General features: G+C 49.5%; 2 protein-coding genes across 4 annotated transcripts in view; one reads left to right on the top strand and one right to left on the bottom strand.

Moving 5' to 3' along the window:
• The window catches only part of ZYX (zyxin), a 33,266-nt gene extending 24,896 nt beyond the window's left edge, over window positions 1–8,370 (top strand). For both annotated transcript variants that reach the window (XM_043544345.1, XM_043544313.1), the window contains exon 10: window positions 6,731–8,370. In XM_043544345.1, the coding sequence (XP_043400280.1) occupies window positions 6,731–6,745 (15 nt within the window). In that variant the 3' untranslated portion in view covers window positions 6,746–8,370. The remainder of the gene's footprint in view (window positions 1–6,730) is intronic.
• A 1,334-nt stretch (window positions 8,371–9,704) lies between these two features.
• EPHA1 (EPH receptor A1) overlaps window positions 9,705–18,428 on the bottom strand; it is a 67,113-nt gene continuing 58,389 nt past the window's right edge. The window contains exons 10-18 of one of the 2 annotated variants that reach the window (XM_027828771.3): window positions 16,591–16,646; window positions 16,150–16,275; window positions 15,843–16,028; window positions 15,291–15,352; window positions 14,707–14,916; window positions 13,935–14,084; window positions 12,797–12,990; window positions 12,313–12,468; window positions 9,705–10,841 (exon numbers count right to left, since the gene is read on the bottom strand). In XM_027828771.3, coding sequence (XP_027684572.2) covers window positions 10,763–10,841; window positions 12,313–12,468; window positions 12,797–12,990; window positions 13,935–14,084; window positions 14,707–14,916; window positions 15,291–15,352; window positions 15,843–16,028; window positions 16,150–16,275; window positions 16,591–16,646 — 1,219 coding nt within the window. In that variant the 3' untranslated portion in view covers window positions 9,705–10,762. The remainder of the gene's footprint in view (window positions 10,842–12,312; window positions 12,469–12,796; window positions 12,991–13,934; window positions 14,085–14,706; window positions 14,917–15,290; window positions 15,353–15,842; window positions 16,029–16,149; window positions 16,276–16,590; window positions 16,647–18,428) is intronic. The other variant, XM_043544189.1, reaches the window with a different exon arrangement.

An 18,428-nucleotide genomic window follows, 5' to 3' on the forward strand; every position in this document is an offset into this window, starting at 1 on the left:
TGCTACACATGGTGTAGCAGTATAGAATGAGGAGGGGCCAGTTTCTCATAGAACCACATTTTGTCTCCCTCTCACTTGCAACATTTTATGTGTTTAACCAGTACAGTATGTAGGTTGCCTTACCTTTACAATTGGAAACGCATACCATGAGTATGATGATTAAATTTTTGAGGCTTGAAAGTCAAACTATTAATTCAATTTTCTATTTTAGAGACAGGCAACAGTTGCCTCTCTCCAAAGATCACTTGCAAACTGAGACGCGACTGACCACTGAGGCATCCCACTAGCAGCTTAGTGGTCACATGAATGCTTGATGCTTCTAGCAAGCAAGTGGTTGTGTCTCTCATTCATAGGCCTTTCTAGCTTGAATAAGGATCAGGTGGCAATAATACTTGTTGCTTTACACACAAGTTCTTATATTCATTCCATCACTTCACAACCATCTACTGCTAGCGACACCTCGGTGAGTTAGATGTATAAATGCTCTCTATTTGACTGTCACTGTTGTCAGAAAACCCAGTAGCTCTTAGAGCTTGTCTACACTACCAAGTTTTGTTGACAAAACTTATGTTGACGCCCAAAAGTCGACAAAACAAAAAATTGCCAAAGTGTTCACACTTGCTCCCTCTGTCGACAGATCACGTCCACACTTGGGACACCATCAGCAGGGTGAGCAAAGCACCATGGGTATGTATCCTACAGTGCAGTGTTGTGGGAAGGAAGAGCTGATCGCTGTGCATCTTGGGATTCTCTGAGTTCTCCTACGGCCCCCTCAGCTACCGAGAGCAGCATCACAAGTAGCTCTGTGAACTCTGTTATTGAGGAATGGCAAAGCAGCACGGCAGTCTGTCCCACTCCCCCTGCAGCAGCAGTCTGCCTGCTGCTGTGTTCCTAGTGCCGGGCAGAACAGGAGTATGCCAATGATTTGCTCTTTGTTCCCCAAAGGGAGCAGCACACACATACTTCCAGGAGCTTTGAAAGGGGCCGGGCGCATGCCTGCAGGGCAGCAGAGATCAAAACACTGAGCAGAGCAATCAGGGCAGGCATTGTGGGACACTGGCAGAAGCCAGTTTTGTTGACAAAACAATCAGCAGTGTCTACACTGGCTTTGTCAACAATAAAGGGAGGGGAGAAGACAAAAAGTCTCATAGGGATGGAAGTTTTTAGTTGCCAAAACTGGGCCTGGGTGTTTTTTGTGATGAAAGTCCCATTGTAGTTTGTACGCTCTTGCTGTTTTGTCACCAAAAGGCAATTTTTGGTGACAAAACTTGCCAGTGTAGACATGCTCTTATTTTGCCTGCACATATGTGTAATCTTTTCTGCCTGATACTTATTTACAGCTGAGTTAATGCTTCTAGAGCAGTGATAAGTGCTCTTGATTTTTGGTGCTGAAGGCTTCCGGTTTGTGTGCTGAGCACTGTGGGGTGCGTATGCATTACATATGCATTTTACAAGTACCTCCTGTTATAATCCCACAATGTTAGTCCTATTGCTTGCTGTCTAAGTTGAGAGATCATATGCACAATGGGACATGCTTTTCCAACTTCAATGCAATTGAAAGCTCAGCATCGCCTTAACCTATCTACGTATATAGAATGTAACCTATTGCTTGTAATAAACTCATTGTTCCTGGTGGCAGGAAACAAGGGTGAGAGAGTTAAAAGCAACACTGCCAACTTGAAACTCATGTTTCCCTCTGAATGCTTCATTTCTATTCTAAATAACCCCCAAGAGCAGTAGAATTGATGCACTCCATGCATCTAATGAAGTGGGTTCTAGCCCACGAAAGCTTATGCCCAAATAAATTTGTTAGTCTCTAAGGTGCCACAAGGACTCCTTGTTGTTTTTGCTGATACAGACTAACATGGCTACCACTCTGAAACCTAGAATAGAAGTGAAAGAGATTAGAGAACTATTCTCCTTGTTTGTTTACAATGTGTATTTGATAACATTGTCTCGCCATTTTTCCTGTTTTGTTGATAGTTGGTTGCCCTTCCTGTATGATCCACTAGCATGATATCACTCAAATATTGCTCTGGGGAAGCTTCAGCCTATTCCCCAGGTTCTGCACAAGGGTATTTTACTTGTAACAGGTACAGCAAAGGGGTAGCTGGTAAATATATTGGGTGGGTGTGTGTGTGTGTGTGTGGAAGGGACAGGAGAGGTAGATTCCAAGTTGCTCTTGAACTGATCTAAAAGTTCCTTCCACACCTAAGCTGGGCACCAGAAAACCATCACCGCCTGAATGTTTTGAAATTTGTCACCTTAAATTTAACTTTCAGGTTTACAAGGTCTTGCTGGGATAGATATACTGGCAAAGCAATTGTCATGTAGACAAGGCCTTAGTTCCAGTGGCTGAGGCCTTAAAGGCCAAAGAATCTGCAGTCTGTGTGTATGTGGCTATTGCTTGTCACATATACATCCCATGATCATAAAATTTGCCATAGAACCATAGGGTTAGAAGGGACCGCAAGGGTAATCTAATCTAGTCCCCTGCCAAGATGCAGGATTTATTGTGTCTAGACCATCCAAGACAGATGGCTCTCCAGCCTCCTTTTGAAAACCTCCAGTGAAGAAGCTTTCACAACCTCCCTAAGCAGTCTGTTCCATTGTCCTACTGGTCTTAAAGTTAAGAAGTTTTTCCTGAGATTTAATCTAAATCTGCTATGCTATAGTTTGACCCCACTGCCTCTTGTCCTGACTCTGTGGCAAAAGAGAACAACTTTTCTCCATCTTTTTTTATGGCAGCCTTTCAAGTATTTGAAGACGGCTGTCTTGTCTCCCCACCCCCACCGTAATCTCCTCTTTTACAAACTAAACATACCCAGTTCCTTCAGCCTTTACTCATATGGCTTGCATTCCTTCCCTTTAATCATCTTTGTTGCTTGCATCTGGATCGTTTCCAGGTTCTCTGTTTCTATGTATTGGTGACCAAGAGTGGACACACTACTCCAGCTGAGGCCTAACCAGTGCCAAGTAGAGTGGTACTATCATCTCCCGTGACTTGTATGTTAACGCAACCTAAAATTGCATGTGTTCGCGTGTTTTTTTTTTTTTTAACAGCATCGCATTGCTGACTCATGTTGAGGTTGTGATCCACCACAACTCGCAGATCCTTCTCAGCAGTGCTGCTGCCAAGACAGTTTTTTCCCCATTCTGTATTTGTGCCTTTTGGTTTTTCTACTCCAAGTTTAGCACCTTACATTTGTCTTTGTTGAATTTTATTTTGTTGTCTAGGCCCAATCCTCCAATTTATCAAGATCCCTCTGAATTTTCGCTCCAAGGTATTGGCAAACCCCTGCCCCCCTGCAGCTTTTGTCTCATAGAATCATAGAATATCAGGGTTGGAAGGGACCTCAGGAGGTCATCTAGTCCAACCCCCTGCTCAAAGCAGAACCAATCCCCAATTAAATCATCCCAGCCAGGGCTTTGTCAAGCCTGACCTTAAAAACTTCTAAGGAAGAAGATTCCACCACCCTAGGTAACGCATTCCAGTGTTTCACCACCCTCCTAGTGAAAGTTTTTCCGAATATCCAACCTAAACCTCCCCCACTGCAACTTGAGACCATTACTCCTTGTCCTGTCCTCTTCTACCACTGAGAATAGTCTAGAACCATCCTCTCTGGAACCACCTCTCAGGTAGTTGAAAGCAGCTATCAAATCCCCCCTCATTGTTCTCTTCTGCAGACTAAACAATCCCAGTTCCCTCAGCCTCTCCTCATAAGTCATGTGTTCCAGACCCCTAATCATTTTTGTTGCCCTTTGCTGGACTCTCTCCAATTTATCCACATCCTTCTTGTAGTGTGGGGCCCAAAACTGGACACAGTACTCCAGATGAGGCCTCACCAACGTCGAATAGAGGGGAACGATCACGTCCCTCGATCTGCTCGGTATGCCCCTACTTATACATCCCAAAATGCCATTGGCCTTCTTGGCAACAAGGGCACACTGCTGACTCATATCCAGCTTCTCGTCCACTGTCACCCCTAGGTCCTTTTCCGCAGAACTGCTGCCTAGCCATTCGGTCCCTAGTCTGTAGCGGTGCATTGGGTTCTTCCGTCCTAAGTGCAGGACCCTGCACTTATCCTTATTGAACCTCATCAGATTTCTTTTGGCCCAATCCTCCAATTTGTCTAGGTCCCTCTGTATCCTATCCCTGGCCTCCAGCGTATCTACCACTCCTCCCAGTTTAGTATCATCCGCAAATTTGCTGAGAGTGCAATCCACACCATCCTCCAGATCATTTATGAAGATATTGAACAAAACCGGCCCCAAGACTGACCCCTGGGGCACTCCACTTGACACCGGCTGCCAACTAGACTTGGAGCCATTGATCACTACCCGTTGAGCCCGACAATCTAGCCAACTTTCTACCCACCTTATAGTGCATTCATCCAGCCCATACTTCTTTAACTTGCTGACAAGAATACTGTGGGAGACCGTGTCAAAAGCTTTGCTAAAGTCAAGAAACAATACATCCACTGCTTTCCCTTCATCCACAGAACCAGTAATCTCATCATAGAAGGCGATTAGATTAGTCAGGCATGACTTGCCCTTGGTGAATCCATGCTGACTGTTCCTGGTCACTTTCCTCTCGTGTAAGTGCTTCAGGATTGATTCCTTGAGGACCTGCTCCATGATTTTTCCAGGGACTGAGGTGAGGCTGACTGGCCTGTAGTTCCCAGGATCCTCCTTCTTCCCTTTTTTAAAGATTGGCACTACATTAGCCTTTTTCCAGTCATCTGGATCTTCCCCGTTCGCCATGAGTTTTCAAAGATAATGGCCAATGGCTCTGCAATCACAGCCGCCAATTCCTTTAGCACTCTCGGATGCAACTCGTCCGGCCCCATGGACTTGTGCATGTCCAGCTTTTCTAAATAGTCCCTAATCACCTCTTTCTCCACAGAGGGCTGGCCATCTACTCCCCATGCTGTGATGCCCAGCGCAGCAGTCTGGGAGCTGACCTTGTTAGTGAAGACAGAGGCAAAAAAAGCATTGAGTACATCATCTATAGACTTGATCAGTATGCTCTCTATACCTACCTCCAGGTCATTAATAAAGATCCCTGTGGAACTCCACTTGAGACCTCCCTCCAATCTGACATCATTCCATTAATAGTTACTCTTTGCAGTTGTTTAACCATTTTTGTATCCACTTAATAGTAGTTCCACCAATCCTGCATTTCGCCAGTGTAGTTATCAGAATGTCATGTGGGACTGTCAAAAGCCTTGCTGAAGTCCAGGTATAATATGTCCATCATGTAGCAGTTGTGTGTGCAGTAAACAAAAGCCTTTCTGCAATACACCAGTGGGGGTGGGGTCAAAATTTGCGATAGGAAATCTAATTCTGGATTTCTTGTGTGCATTTAAACCAGCAATATGCCTTGTTGATTGTCTACTACATGCTTCCTGTAGTAGGAAGATGCTGAAGTGCTTGTGTTTGCATATAGAGATTTGCCCAGCGACCTAATAGCTGAATGTGGTTGTTGCTAGGATGACCACACACAAGTGTGAAAAATCGGGATGGGGGTGGGGGGTAATAGGTGTCTATATAAGACAGCTCCAAATATCAGGACTGTTCCTATAAAATCAGGACATCTGGTCACCCTAGTTGTTGCATACCTGAAACTCTACACAACAGGACAAGAAGTGAAGCATAATATTCCATCCTGTTGAAATGGCATGGGAGAGTGATTGGGAGTATAGAAAATGTGGGCTGCTGGCCTGAAATATGCAATTTTGCAGATGGAAAACTGGATCTTTTCCGGAAAACCAGTCTCACTGATTGGCGTGGGGCAGCGAGCACTATGTACAAGCTAGACAAGATGGATACTGCATCTACTACTGCAGTGGTCACCAATCGGTCGATCACAATTGACTGGTCGATCGTAGAAGATGTCCCAATCGATTGCGATCTCTGGCAGTGGAGCATGGCTGCCGCTAAGGCAGACTCCCTGCCTTGGCCCCACACTGCTCCCGAAAGCAGCCAGCGCGGCTCAGCTGGAGGGGAAGGGGTCTCCCTTTGCATGCTGCTCCTGCCTGCAAGCATTGCCCCTGCAGCTTGCATTGGCAGGGAGAGCTGTAGGGGCAGTGCTTGCAGAGAGGGGCAGCATGCGGAACCACATGCCCCCTTCGCAGGAGTACATTGGCTCCTTCCTGGAGTGGTGTGGGGCCATGGTAGGCAGGGAGCCTACCATAGCCTCCTTGCACCTGCCACCGACCGGGAGCTGCTGGAGGTAAGTGCTGCCTGGTGGGAGGCCGCACCCCATACCCCCTCCTGCACCCCAAACCCCAGCCCTGAGCCTCCTCCTGGAGCCAGCACCCTGTACCCCCTCCTACATCCCAATCCCCTGCCCCAGGCTCAGCCCAGAGTCCCCTCCCACACTGCGAATGCCTCAGCACCAGCCCAGTGAAAGTGAGGGTGGGGGAGAGCGAGCAGGGCAGGGCTTTGGGAAAGGGGCAAAAAAGTTGGTTGAAAAGTGATGTAAAATGGGTGTAAAACAGAGACCCCTGTACTACTGACTGCGAGTGTCCTTCCACGGGGAGTTGCTGCTTGGTTGTGCCTCCTATTTTTATTATGAGGGTATTTTCATGCTGCTGCTGTGCTTCTGTCTAGCTTGCCTGGCATTCTGGGGATGTGTCGTCATTCATGTCTGAGTAAAACACAAATACTCCAGTGACAGATAATGCATTTGTTTTTTCTTAGCACACTAATTCATTGCCAATTGTAGCCAACAGGGATATAAGTCCTAGAAGTGCCTTTGCTTGCTATCGAAGCAAGCGTGTTCAACAGGAAACTGATGAGTAGCCCCTCAAGTTGAAGCAGCGGAAGGATCTTGTGCTGAGAGAACTTGGACTGGTGTGCCTTTTTGGAAAGGTGGTGTGGAACTAGAGCCTGCTGATTCCTCCTGTTCCCACCACACTGGAACATACTCCTAGCCAACTAAACCTGTGTGAAATGGGGGTGTCCAGACTGATGCAGGGGCATTTTGAGAACTGATTGGTCTTTTGAATTTAAGGGTTTTTAAAAATCTATGCTTCGGCTTTGTTTGAGGTGTGTGGTTGGTTGGTTTGTTTGTTTTTTTGTCAGAGCACAAGCAGTTGAGGCTTTTCTGGGATCAGGGATCGGGAGAAGGCAATGTGTGATTTTGTTTTTAAACAAAATCAGCTGTAACACCTCCATAGTTTAGAGTAGGAATTCAAAAACTGGCCTGTCATGTGTTGAGCGAAGTTGTCTTTTGTTGTACCTGTGACTTCCAAGTATTTGCCAAGTTATCTATGCCTCTAAACATTTCACTGTTTGCCCAAGCTCAGTGCAGCTTACTCTACAGATGGTCCTTGATTTTGAAGAATGTTCCAAGTGCATAGGCTCTCAGTACCCCTTTGTTTAGGGGAAGATGCACCAGGCTTGAAGTCAGCGGAACAGGGCCTCACGTATAGCCTTTTCTACTGCCTGGTGTTAATGTTTCTGTATACTTCATAACCCTTGTGGCTAAACAAGGCTGCATGTCCCTACCCAAGGGGCAGACAAATATTCTTCATTCTTTACAGCTGGAGGCAACTGAGAAATTGCACAAGCTTATGATCACATTACATACATTCTTTCTCTTTCCCTCCCTATTCCATTATAAAGGATAGATATTGGCTGAAGAAGGATTGCTTGTGGGATGCCTACCACACTGGAAGATGTGTAGACAATTAGGGAGGAGGTTGCATAAAAGATGACTTTGTGTTTAAGCCCCTGGATTGGAAACTAGGCAGTTTTTCTGTGTCTGACATAGACTTCAAGCTGCTATTGGGCAAATCACTTAAACCAGAGTGTTTGCAAGATTGCTAATTGTATGCTTCTCATTTTCTGGAGGCCCACCATGAAATACTTATGACCTGACTTCTGCAATTGTGAGAACGCTCTCAACTAAAGTTGGAGACAATGGGTGCTGAAGATGGTCGTTGCACCAAAGGGGACTTAAAATAGTGGTCGTACACAACTTTGGCTTTAATGTCTCTGTGCCTGTGTTAGTTCTTCAGCTATCTTATCTCCATCTCTCAGGGATGTTCGGAAGTTGCATTCAGTTGTGTGGGAGGCTCTCTGCCATTGTCAAAGAAGCCCAAGAGGAAATGAATATTTGTTCCTGCAGTCAATAAAAGAAATATTGGATAGCTGCCTCAGTGACCTGAGCACCATTGTTCTTGTGCACTGAATGAGGGAAGGGTCCTAGAGAAAGATAGTATGTGATCATGTATATATTGTATCCCAATATATACTAGGGTTACAGCATAAGGTACGATGACAGTAGGGAATGTGTTACTGAACGTGGTGATTGTGAATAAATGTGGCTATTGCTGTGCAAATAAATTATTTAGCCCTGTGTTTACTCTGCCACTTTTGGTGTTGAGTAGAAACCAGGCTGCATCAACTTTCTGAATCTACAGCAAGTAGGTTATCTCATCAGCCTCCTATGTTCCAGTTTATTAAGACAAATGTTTAGTTTTAGGTCAATAAGGTCAAACTGCCCCACTTGAAATCCAGGTAACTTAACTTAACACTGCTGCTTAAAAATTGATGAAAGCTTTAAGCATGGCTGTTCCAGATGGAGGCCTGCACCCTCTTATTGCCTATCATTCTGCATGGACTAGGAAGGCAAAAGTCTAGCTTGAGTTCCCAACATCCCTTCCTGTAGCATACAGCACTTGGGGAGGCACCCTACCCACCTATGAAGCCAGCCCCCTTATGGGGTGAGCACTGCTGAGCTGAATCCCACAAGCCAAAATTAAGGAAATTCTGCATCTCCTGCAAATCCTGTCTTTTGCTTTATTTCAAAGGACTACAGCTCTCTTCATCTCTTTTGTTCTTCTCTCCATGGCCCATGTGCCACTAGCACGCAGTGACAGCCCTCTGCTCTTGGCAAGGACATGAGGAAATCAGATTTCTTGCAGCACTAATAATGAGTGGGGGCCTTACATAAGCAGATCAGCAGCATGTGATATATGATCATGCAGTTCAGATAACTTTTTTTTTTTGTGACCAGCTGCAGAACTAATCCGATGGAGGGGGAAAGAATGTCTTCTAAATAGAGAGCCAGGAGTAATGGTGTCTGAAAAGGGGTCCAGGCCTGGGGCTCCTGTTCAGCAGCCTGCATTGTATTTCACTACTGTAATTAAAATGCTACCTTGTGCTTCAGTGGCGGGGGTAGGAGTTCTCTTGGGAAAGATTTGACATTCTGGTGTCTGACTCCCTTGAACTGGGGGAGGTTGGGAAAGCAAGCCTTGTAAGTTGAAGAGAAATCTCCATTCTCTGATGCTGGCCTGCCATAGAGTAGGGTCTCTCCTGCAGTGTGGCTGCAGAGCTGACAGGAGTGTCATTTCTGCAGCAGCAGCTGGGAGTGCCTACACTGGCTTCACTTGAGGGCTTGCATGGCTGACAGCTGTGCCACTGCAGCAGGGCTGTGGTCTGTCAGATCTTACAATGCCAGGGCAGCCAGTTTGGGCTGGAGCTGGGAGATCCCCAGGGACAACACAAGTGATACAGTATTAATAGATACAGCAGTAAATCCTGCCCCACAAGGGTGAGGGACTCCTGGGGTTGAGTGCCTGTTGGGGAACAGGGGAAGGTATAAGCCACCTCAGGTTTGAGCAGTGCGGCACGAGAGAGCCTATGCCTAGCATAGCTGGCCCTTACAGATCTCGCCCTGCATCTGGACACTACTGAAGGAAAGCTCCCTATAGTGCCCACATACTAGTCAAGGAAAGCCACAGAGTCCCTGCCTCTGCCATTAGTTTATTTACAAAAAAGTTACAGCCCACAGTGCCTTCCCCTGAGCACCAAGACTTTAAAAATCCATATTTATTCCACACAGGAACAATTCCCCCCTTGCAGCAAAAGCAGCCCATCCCCACATTTGGAACAGGCTGCAGAGGAGAACAGGAGAAGGGGAAGTACAGGCTACACATGGTGGGGTGTGAATATCCCTGCTTCAGCATTAACCCTGGTTGTGTCTCATGGAAGAAACTACAGGAAGCACATGAGCAAGAGCAGGGTACCCCATTTCCTTCTTTTTCAGGCTCTCCCCTCCCTCACAGGGAGGATGGCACAGTGTATAATAGGGGAAGGCGTATATAGTTACTTAGCATTATTGGCAGATAAACTCACTGCAATGAGAGCTAAGAACAATCCTTACCCTGATCTCTGCAGATGATTGTACCTGCTTCCACCATAACAATGAAATGGGGAAGGCAGATGCCCTGTTGCAGCAATAAGGAACATGCTCCAAAGGTGGTAGCAGGAAAAGCAGGGATGGGGCTTTCTTCTGTCCAAGCCCCCATGTAGGTTCCCTAGAGATTCTCCGCTGTATTTCAGTTCTTGTCTCTCAACAGATCTTAACAGGGCTGTCACTCCATGTGTCTCTGCATCCCTAAAGATTTCCTCCTCTGTATCACTCAGGCCCCAGTCTGTGCTGCAGGGGCTATTTCAGTGCTGCACAGAATATTGTACAGAGAATGTCAAGTGTTGGAGCTGAGAACGCTGTCCTGGCTCTGGCGTATGTACAGCACCCTGCAGCCTGGGTGCAGACACACACATGGATGGAGTAAAGGAGCAGGCAGAGCAGAGCAGAGCGGGCAGGTTTTGCGAGAGAGTTCTTTTTGGCCTGTTAGTTGCTTTGATCACCTCAGTCTCTCTTCTTGGAAACAACTGCCATGGGAATGGCTCCAAGTGACACCCAGTAGGCTCGGGAATGTTGGCAGCTTGAGGGCCTGAGGCCCGGTCACTCCTTGAAGCCCTGGATGCTACAGAGAATCCTCTTCTGGTGGCCTGGAAGTGACACCCCCATCTTTTTCAAGTCCCTTAAAGAGATTGGGGGAGGGAGAAGAGAAAGATCAGTTGATTCAATGCTCTTGCTCCTTGTTGACAGGGGAATGGAGTGGCACAGGGCTACCATTCATTCTGTGGAAATCAAACCCTAGGATCAGTTCCTAGGTCCAGGCACTTCTCCCTGCCTTTATCTTAGAGCCTACTGCCCCCCCAGTGCCCTCCCCTGTAGTCAATGGATGTTGAGAGCCTACTGCAGGGCTGCATGTCACTGCTGCCATCAGACTCAGCAGCTTACTCTTCCTGCCGGCATGGGGATGTGGGACGTGGCGGGAGGAAGATGGACACCCATGACACTGGACCTAAATGTCACTGTTGTAACTATCACACATAATACACAAGTTGTCTTCCCCCCCCACCCCCCCAAATAAACCAGCGTCTTCCTATGTCCCATTCCTGTGGCTCCTGCCCTTCCTCTAGGCAGATGCTTCCTTAAATTATGTACTTACCATACTCCCCTGGTGCTATGCACGCTGATCCCAGCCCCTCCCATTTCCTGATATCTTACAGGCATGAGGGCTATGCCACCCATGCAGCCTGCTCTGACTCCTTCCTATTGAGCATCAACCGCATGGGCTCTCTGCTGTCCAGGTGGCATGGATGAGCAGCACCTGATTCAGGCTCCCCACGGACAGAGCAGAGAAGACTGTCAGTTGGCAGAGCCTGCAGAGGAATCTGTCCTCAAAGGTAGGGGGAGTCCTGTTAGACTCAGCTCTGCTCCTTGATGTACTTTCCCCTCTGGGTCTGAGCAGCAGACAGCCCCCTTTCCTGGCAATGGAGTCCCAGGCAGAGCTTTAGCATCTCCAGACCAGACATGCTGTACATGCATCAGACTGTGCCTGCCACTGAGAAACTAAAGCTGGCAGAGCACAGAGTGGCTGGCCAGCTGACCGAGAGAGATCATGGACAACATGTCCCTACAGAGCCTCACATTCTGCCTTCCCTGCCTAGCCAGTTCAGAGTCTGATGCAAGCCCCTGCTCCTCCTTTCCAAAGTCCTACATGGCTGGGAGCAGGCCTGCTCAGGAGACTGCCTCTCAGTGCTCAAGAAGAGCAGCTGCCTGTGGCTGATGGCTGTCCACAATACGTCTGGGAGGACATAGCAGAACCCTTATATTTCAGACTCCAGGAGGGCAGAGCAGAGAAGACTCAGCTGGCAGAGCCTATGAGGAGGTGGAGGGCTACAGCTATGGAACAAGCTCCAGGGGATTAGGATGAGTCGGTTTTATCACCTTCCGGGAAAGGGGAAAGCTCCCCCTCTTTGTGACTCCAGAGAGCAGGAAGGGGATGCTATGGTCCCCATGGGAAATCTGTGTACCTGTTTCTGGAGGTGTGCTCAGATACCACAGGGATGGCTGCATAAGTTTAGTGTGGGTCTCACCCCATGCCCTGCTGGCTCTAAGAGGAGCCAGGTCCACCCAGGAGGACCACAGTGACTTCTGCTTACTCAGTAGTGAGCTCCAGGATGGATTCCATGGTGTCCAAGCCAGCGGTGCGGAAGTTGATGATATACCGCTTCATGCGGATGGATTCCAGCCATTCTGGGATTGACCTATAAGGGATCCCGTCAGACCCACTGCAGCTGGGGAGCCGCAGCGTAACCCTGGGGACAAAAAGTCATTATCAAGGCAACTACCTTGAACTGAATGTCAGCACCATAAAACTGGAACTTATCTAAAGAGCAAGAGTATCCTCTGCTGGGGCCAGGCAGGTTTGTCTGCTCCCTACACTCCCTGAGCCGAAACTCAGCAACAGTGTCCTGTGCTGGCACCAAAGAGACAGTACTTCTATGTCCTGCACACACAGCTTGGAGGCTCCTCTCCCCTGTGTTGTCAGTGCCCCATCTTCTGGGGAAAGCACCAATGCTGGAGCCAGGAACCAACTGCATTCTCTCCCAGTTCTGCGAAACCTCCCACCCCAGCACCACCTACCTGGGGTCGAAGTCTGCAACAGATCGGAGTAAATGGGGGCTGGAGATGAAATGTTCTAGCTGGCCCTGGATCTCCTGGAAGCGGGGCCGTCGCATGCGATCATGCGACCAGCAGCCTTTCATGAGCTCATAGAGGATGGATGGGCAGTCCACAGGGGGGGGGAGTCGGTACCCATCCTCTATGCTCTTCATCACCTACACCCAGAAGGGCAGAGAGACTTGTGAACAAATTCTACTCATGGCAGAGACACCACAGAGATTATCAAAGAGGAGCCAGAATGCCTCCCTAGGGAAAGCCATGTGATGGTCACAGAGTTTTGTAGAGCCCTGTGCAATGAAAAGCAGATGGAGTCACTTCATAAACACGTATGGGGGAAGGTTACTGGGCAGCCTAGTGAGGGATCAGGATGCTTGGAGGTGCCAGGGAGCACACTGATAGGTACAATGGGGTTTAAATTGACACTTGTCACTGGGCTCCCATCTCCATACACACATGTTCATCTTTCCAGATGTGAGATATGGGGGTCTATAGTCCTGTCCCAGGATTAGTGGGGAAAGGGTTAACAATCTCTGAGGGAGAATTCAGCGGGATAATCTTGCTGAGGCGGGGAGTGGAGAATAGGGACTATGAGGTAAAATAATTATCCAGAATACTACAAAAGGGTAGTCTGGGTGGGAGGAGACCGAGAGGGGTTTTCAGAGGTGAAGGGGGGAAAAGAGCTTTTCTCTGTACTCATGGTGGCCTTGGCCGGAGTAAGCCATCCTTTATCTTTATATGGGATTATAGCTGAAGAAGTCCTTGCTTAACCAACTCTGCTGGGAACAGCCTGCCACATGGTGTGGGGGAAATACAAGTGTGACACCCCAGAGGGCTGGGTCTTTTTTCCTCGCTCCACTAACATGAATGAGGTTAGGGTAACAAGAGTTTATTCCCCTGTCATACGGCAGGGGTTAGCATACACTGGTGGCAGTGGCTACTCTTAGAGGGGCAGGGGTGCCACGAGCAGGGATTGCAGACAGTGGGTTCCCCAAAGTAGGTGGTCCTGTGTGCCTTCTCCATTCCATTCAGCTTAGGCCCAGCCCTGCCTGCTCAGCACATGACCTCCACGCCAACACCACAGCCTCTCCCTCTCTGTTACCTCCTGATTGGTCATGTCTCCGTAGGGCTTGTCCCCAAAGGACAGCACCTCCCACATGACAATGCCGTAACTCCAGACATCACTGGCTGAGGTGAAGATCCGATGGGCAATGGCCTCGGGTGCTGTCCAGCGGATGGGGATCTTCCCGCCCTGCAGGGAGGGGCCAGAGCACAGCTAGCGGTTACCATCTGGTCATATTTCAACACTGTTCATCCCAGAGGATCCCAAAGTGCATTACAAACCACATATAACAATGTGCTTGCTTCATCCACCAGTGACATGCAGCCATCGCTGGGCTAAATAAGACAACTTTTTAACAGTGAGTGACAGTTTTGGGGAAAAAATGAAGGAGACTCCTTTATCCAACTGAATCCATAGGGGGAATGCTAGGGAGGTGTCACAGAACCATCCAAGTTGGAATTTGGTCAGGACGCCATGGTTAATTCCGAAAGTTTATACAAAGTGACATAGGCTCTTAACTGACTGCAAATGGTCAGGACTTTGGTTTTACACCTCACCTAAATGACAGCCACTCCAGCACAGTGCTTGCCAGCACCACTCTGAGGTCCATACTGACTCCAGAGGGAAGAGCACCACCTTCTGAGTCACCCACACCCCTCCTTGGAGGTTTCCCATCCAAATCTTCACCTGGCCTGGTCTCCCTTAGCATGAGATCCAGAAGGCTCTCTACCCACAATGTACAATAATTCCATTTAGAAGTTATAAGACCCTGAGGGGCCCCCAGCCTTCACACAGGTTGCTGCCATGTCACCTTAGTTTCGTATGTCCCCTCCACATCATTTTCCAATATCCGGGACAGGCCGAAGTCAGACACCTTGCACTGTAGGCTGTGAGTTACCAAGATGTTGCGGGCAGCCAGGTCCCGGTGCACGTAGTTGCGGTCTGAGAGGTAGGTCATGCCTGAGGCAATGCCCTGCAGCATAATTACCAGCTGTACAGAGCTGAACTTCTCCTCGTTCTCCTGCAGGGCAAGGGGGAAAGAAACAGCTCCCTTCAGGTCACTGGTGTCTGCAGATTCTTGGCTAGTGGGCTTACCAGTTCGCAAGGGGACTAGCAAACATCACAGGTGAGAGGATCAGAAGGGAGGAAGGAGAGCCCTCTGGAATCATAACCAGGGATCTGCAGTTCATTCCCCAGCAGGGAAAGCCCTTGGACAATAAACAGTCTGAATAGGATCCAGCCTCAGCTGCTGCAGCTGCGGGTGCAATTCCCAGCAAACAGAGCTCTCTGTGAGTGGAAGTGGCCAAGTCGGCCTAGTTTCCCTGCCCCTCAGCACAGGCAATGGCTGGCAAGTGCCAACAGCATACAAACACATTACAAACTCCTGTCCCTCACCCGGAGGAACGTGTCCAGGGCACCATTCTCCATATACTCAGTGATGATCATCATTGGCTTCCCTGGGGCAAGAGGAAAAAACAGCATCACCCACACTGCACCCCTCTCTGCTACAGGACCCACCGTGAGCCACCTGGCTCCCTTACTCACAAAGCAGCTTGACTCCTCACCTCCTGTTCACCCTGCAGTGCCCTTCACCCCATACCCCCAACTTGGAGCCCAGCCCCAGCCAGCTCCCTGCCTTCCCCCCTCACACCTCCAGAGATGAATTCATACCTTTCCTCTCCTCATGCCCACAGGAGACACATCCCTACTCCTCACTCCCGCACCATCCCTACTGGGGGCTCTCATGATGGTGTCCCCCAACTCTCACAGAGCTACATCCCTCTCTCTGCCACAGGCTAACATGATGGTAGTCTTCCTCTCCCCCCTGCACAGGCTAGTGGGCAGCACTCTCTCCTCCTCTGGCTCTCACAGGAATATTGCCGTTCTATCCCCATCCTGGACTCGCACAGCACTGCCCATCACTGCCCATCCCACATGGGATCTTACGCTTGGTGACAACCCCCTCCAGGCGCACGATGTTGTGGTGATTGAACTGGCCCATGATTGTTGCCTCACGCAGAAAATTCCACCACTGAGAGTCCGAATACGTTGACTTCAGGGTCTTGATGGCAACCACAATACGCTCCTTCCCTGGCATGCGCAGGGTGCCGCGATAGACCTCCCCGAACTCCCCTGCGGCACCACCAGAGACAGGAGGTTACTGGGGAATGCAGGAATAGGGGCAGCAGGCAAGGGGAGGTGTGAGGGGGAAACCTAGGAATGAGGGCACGGAGCCAGCCCCAATGAGACTCACCCTCCCCGATAACATTCTCCATGGTGACATAGGCCACATCTAGTTCCTTGGTGAACTCCAAGACCCCCCTGCTCGGGTCCTCATAGGGCTGTAGATCCACATAGGGCTTCAACCAGACCTTCTCCTCTATGGCAAAGGGAAACAGAGAGATATAAACACCCTATCACTAAGATTCCTGGGACTCTCTTGAGAGCCGGGATGCTCTGGTTTCCCAACCAGAGCACTGGGCGAACCAGCTGGCAATCATATGTGGAAAACCAGAGCCATTAAGGGAAGAAACAAACTAATGTAGGAAGTGCTGACAGCCAAGGAAGCTCATCCAGAGCCAGGGCCCTCCAGTCTCTCTCACTAAGAATATCTGACCCACCCCAGACCTCCTCCTGGACCCGCTGCCCTCTCTCCCAGCAGAGCTCCCCTCCCCTTCCTGGCTTTGGATTTCACCTCGGTCGAAGGCTGAGATGTCATAGTCTGGCCGCGCTTGGTGACAACGGGCTTTCCTGGAAGACATAGATAGACAGTCATCATTAAACCTGAACGATTAGCAGAGCAACAGGACACTAAGGCAAAGGCAAGAGCAGACGTCTCGGAGTCCTTTCCCCAGCTGGTCAGGATCAGGGCTCCATGCACTCTGCAGCAGTGTGGATCCAAGTGCTGCACCCACTTCCTGTGTTCTGATGACGAAGGTGCGAAATACCGCAGCAGCTTCATTTACGCTTAAAACTGAGGTTTTAACTCACTACGCATGGGAATGAACAATACCATTGCACAGGGCCCAGGGAAGTTACTTAGAGATTAAAATCCATTAATTTACATTGTCCCCACACTTCTAGTTTTCAGTGTGCCACAGGTCCTTTTAGTGACAACATATAATGGCATCATAGAGAAGCTGGAGAATTTAGTAGCTGAGCTGGCCTGGGGGAGCTGTGGGAGGTGGCATATGGGAGATTGAGATCATGGATATGAACATGAGTTGGATGTTTCTGCTGAAGTGATCAGTACTGAAATAAGTTACCCGTGCTATGTAAATTATTGCATAACAACAACAAACTGTCACAGCTAACACTCTCTTAATAGAAACAGAGCAGTTCACACCTCTCAGAGTTATTGTTCAGGCTGTCTGCAGACCCAGTCACAGCACCACTTACATTTGGTTCACATTCTCAAGATTTTCTTTGCAACCAGGAGAGGGTGGAGTTTGCTGCAATTTCTGCAGGTGCAGAATACATAGGCCCTTGTGAAAATGCACAGGACTGCCGGCCTCAAACAGCTCTGCTGCTGTGCCTCAGTCCTGACCCCCTGCTCTTCTAGTTCAGACTATGAAGTTTACAATCTTTAGCGGCTAAAATGTCACAGACTTAATCAGCTCCTGCTTCCTTCCTCCTGAAAGAGCTCCCCTTCACATCCAAACATGAGCAGACAACATCAGCTTTCTATGGTAGGGGGTGGGCACGGCCAGGGTTAGAATTTGGAGTCCACCATCCCAAACCTGTTCTGTCCCCCTGCAATGCATGAAATGGCACCCTGACAAAGACATAATGCCATCACAGTGCCAGATCACAAAGGGGCAGTGTCCAAGCAGGGCCAGTGCAACCACTAGGCAAACTAGGCGGCCACCTAGGGCGCCAACTGGTTGGGGGTGGCTAAAAGCACGCTCTGGAGAGGCGGTGGAGCGAAGGTGAGCTGGGTTAGGAGGGCGCGGGGAGGGCTGCCTGCAGCAAGTAACGGGGGGGGAAGGGCTCGGCTCACAGGGGAACCACTCCCCACCCCAGCTCACCTCTGCTCCGCCTCCTCCCCTGAGCATGCCACCCCGCTCTGCTTCTCTCCCTCCCAAGCTTGCAGCGCCAAACAGCTGATTGGCACTGCAAGCCTGGGAGGTGAGAGAAGCGGAATGGTGGCGGCGTGCTCGGGGAGGAGGCGGAGCAGAGGTGAGCTGGGGCGGGGAGCTGCCACACAGACTCCCTGGGCCAACGGGGGCGGGGCGGGGAACTGCCGCACGGCTCTCCGGGCCAAGGGGAGGAGGAGCTGCCGCACGGCTCCCCAGGCCAAGGGTAGGGAGGGGGGTAGGGAGCTGCCACACGGCTCCCCAGGCCGAGGGTAGGTAGGGAGGGGTGCGGGGAGCTGCCGCACGGCTTCCGGGGCGGGTGGGTGCACGGTGGAAGTTTCGCCTAGGGTGTGAAACATCCTTGCATCGGCCCTGTGTCCAAGAGGAAATAGGATAGTGGGGAAAGCCACTACTCCTTTCTCAGTTGTCAGCAGTGAGTGCCAACCCCACAGACCTA

The sequence above is a fragment of the Chelonia mydas genome, chromosome 1 (genome assembly GCF_015237465.2).
Source record: "Chelonia mydas isolate rCheMyd1 chromosome 1, rCheMyd1.pri.v2, whole genome shotgun sequence".
In the NCBI taxonomy this organism is placed as follows: Eukaryota; Metazoa; Chordata; order Testudines; family Cheloniidae; genus Chelonia; species Chelonia mydas.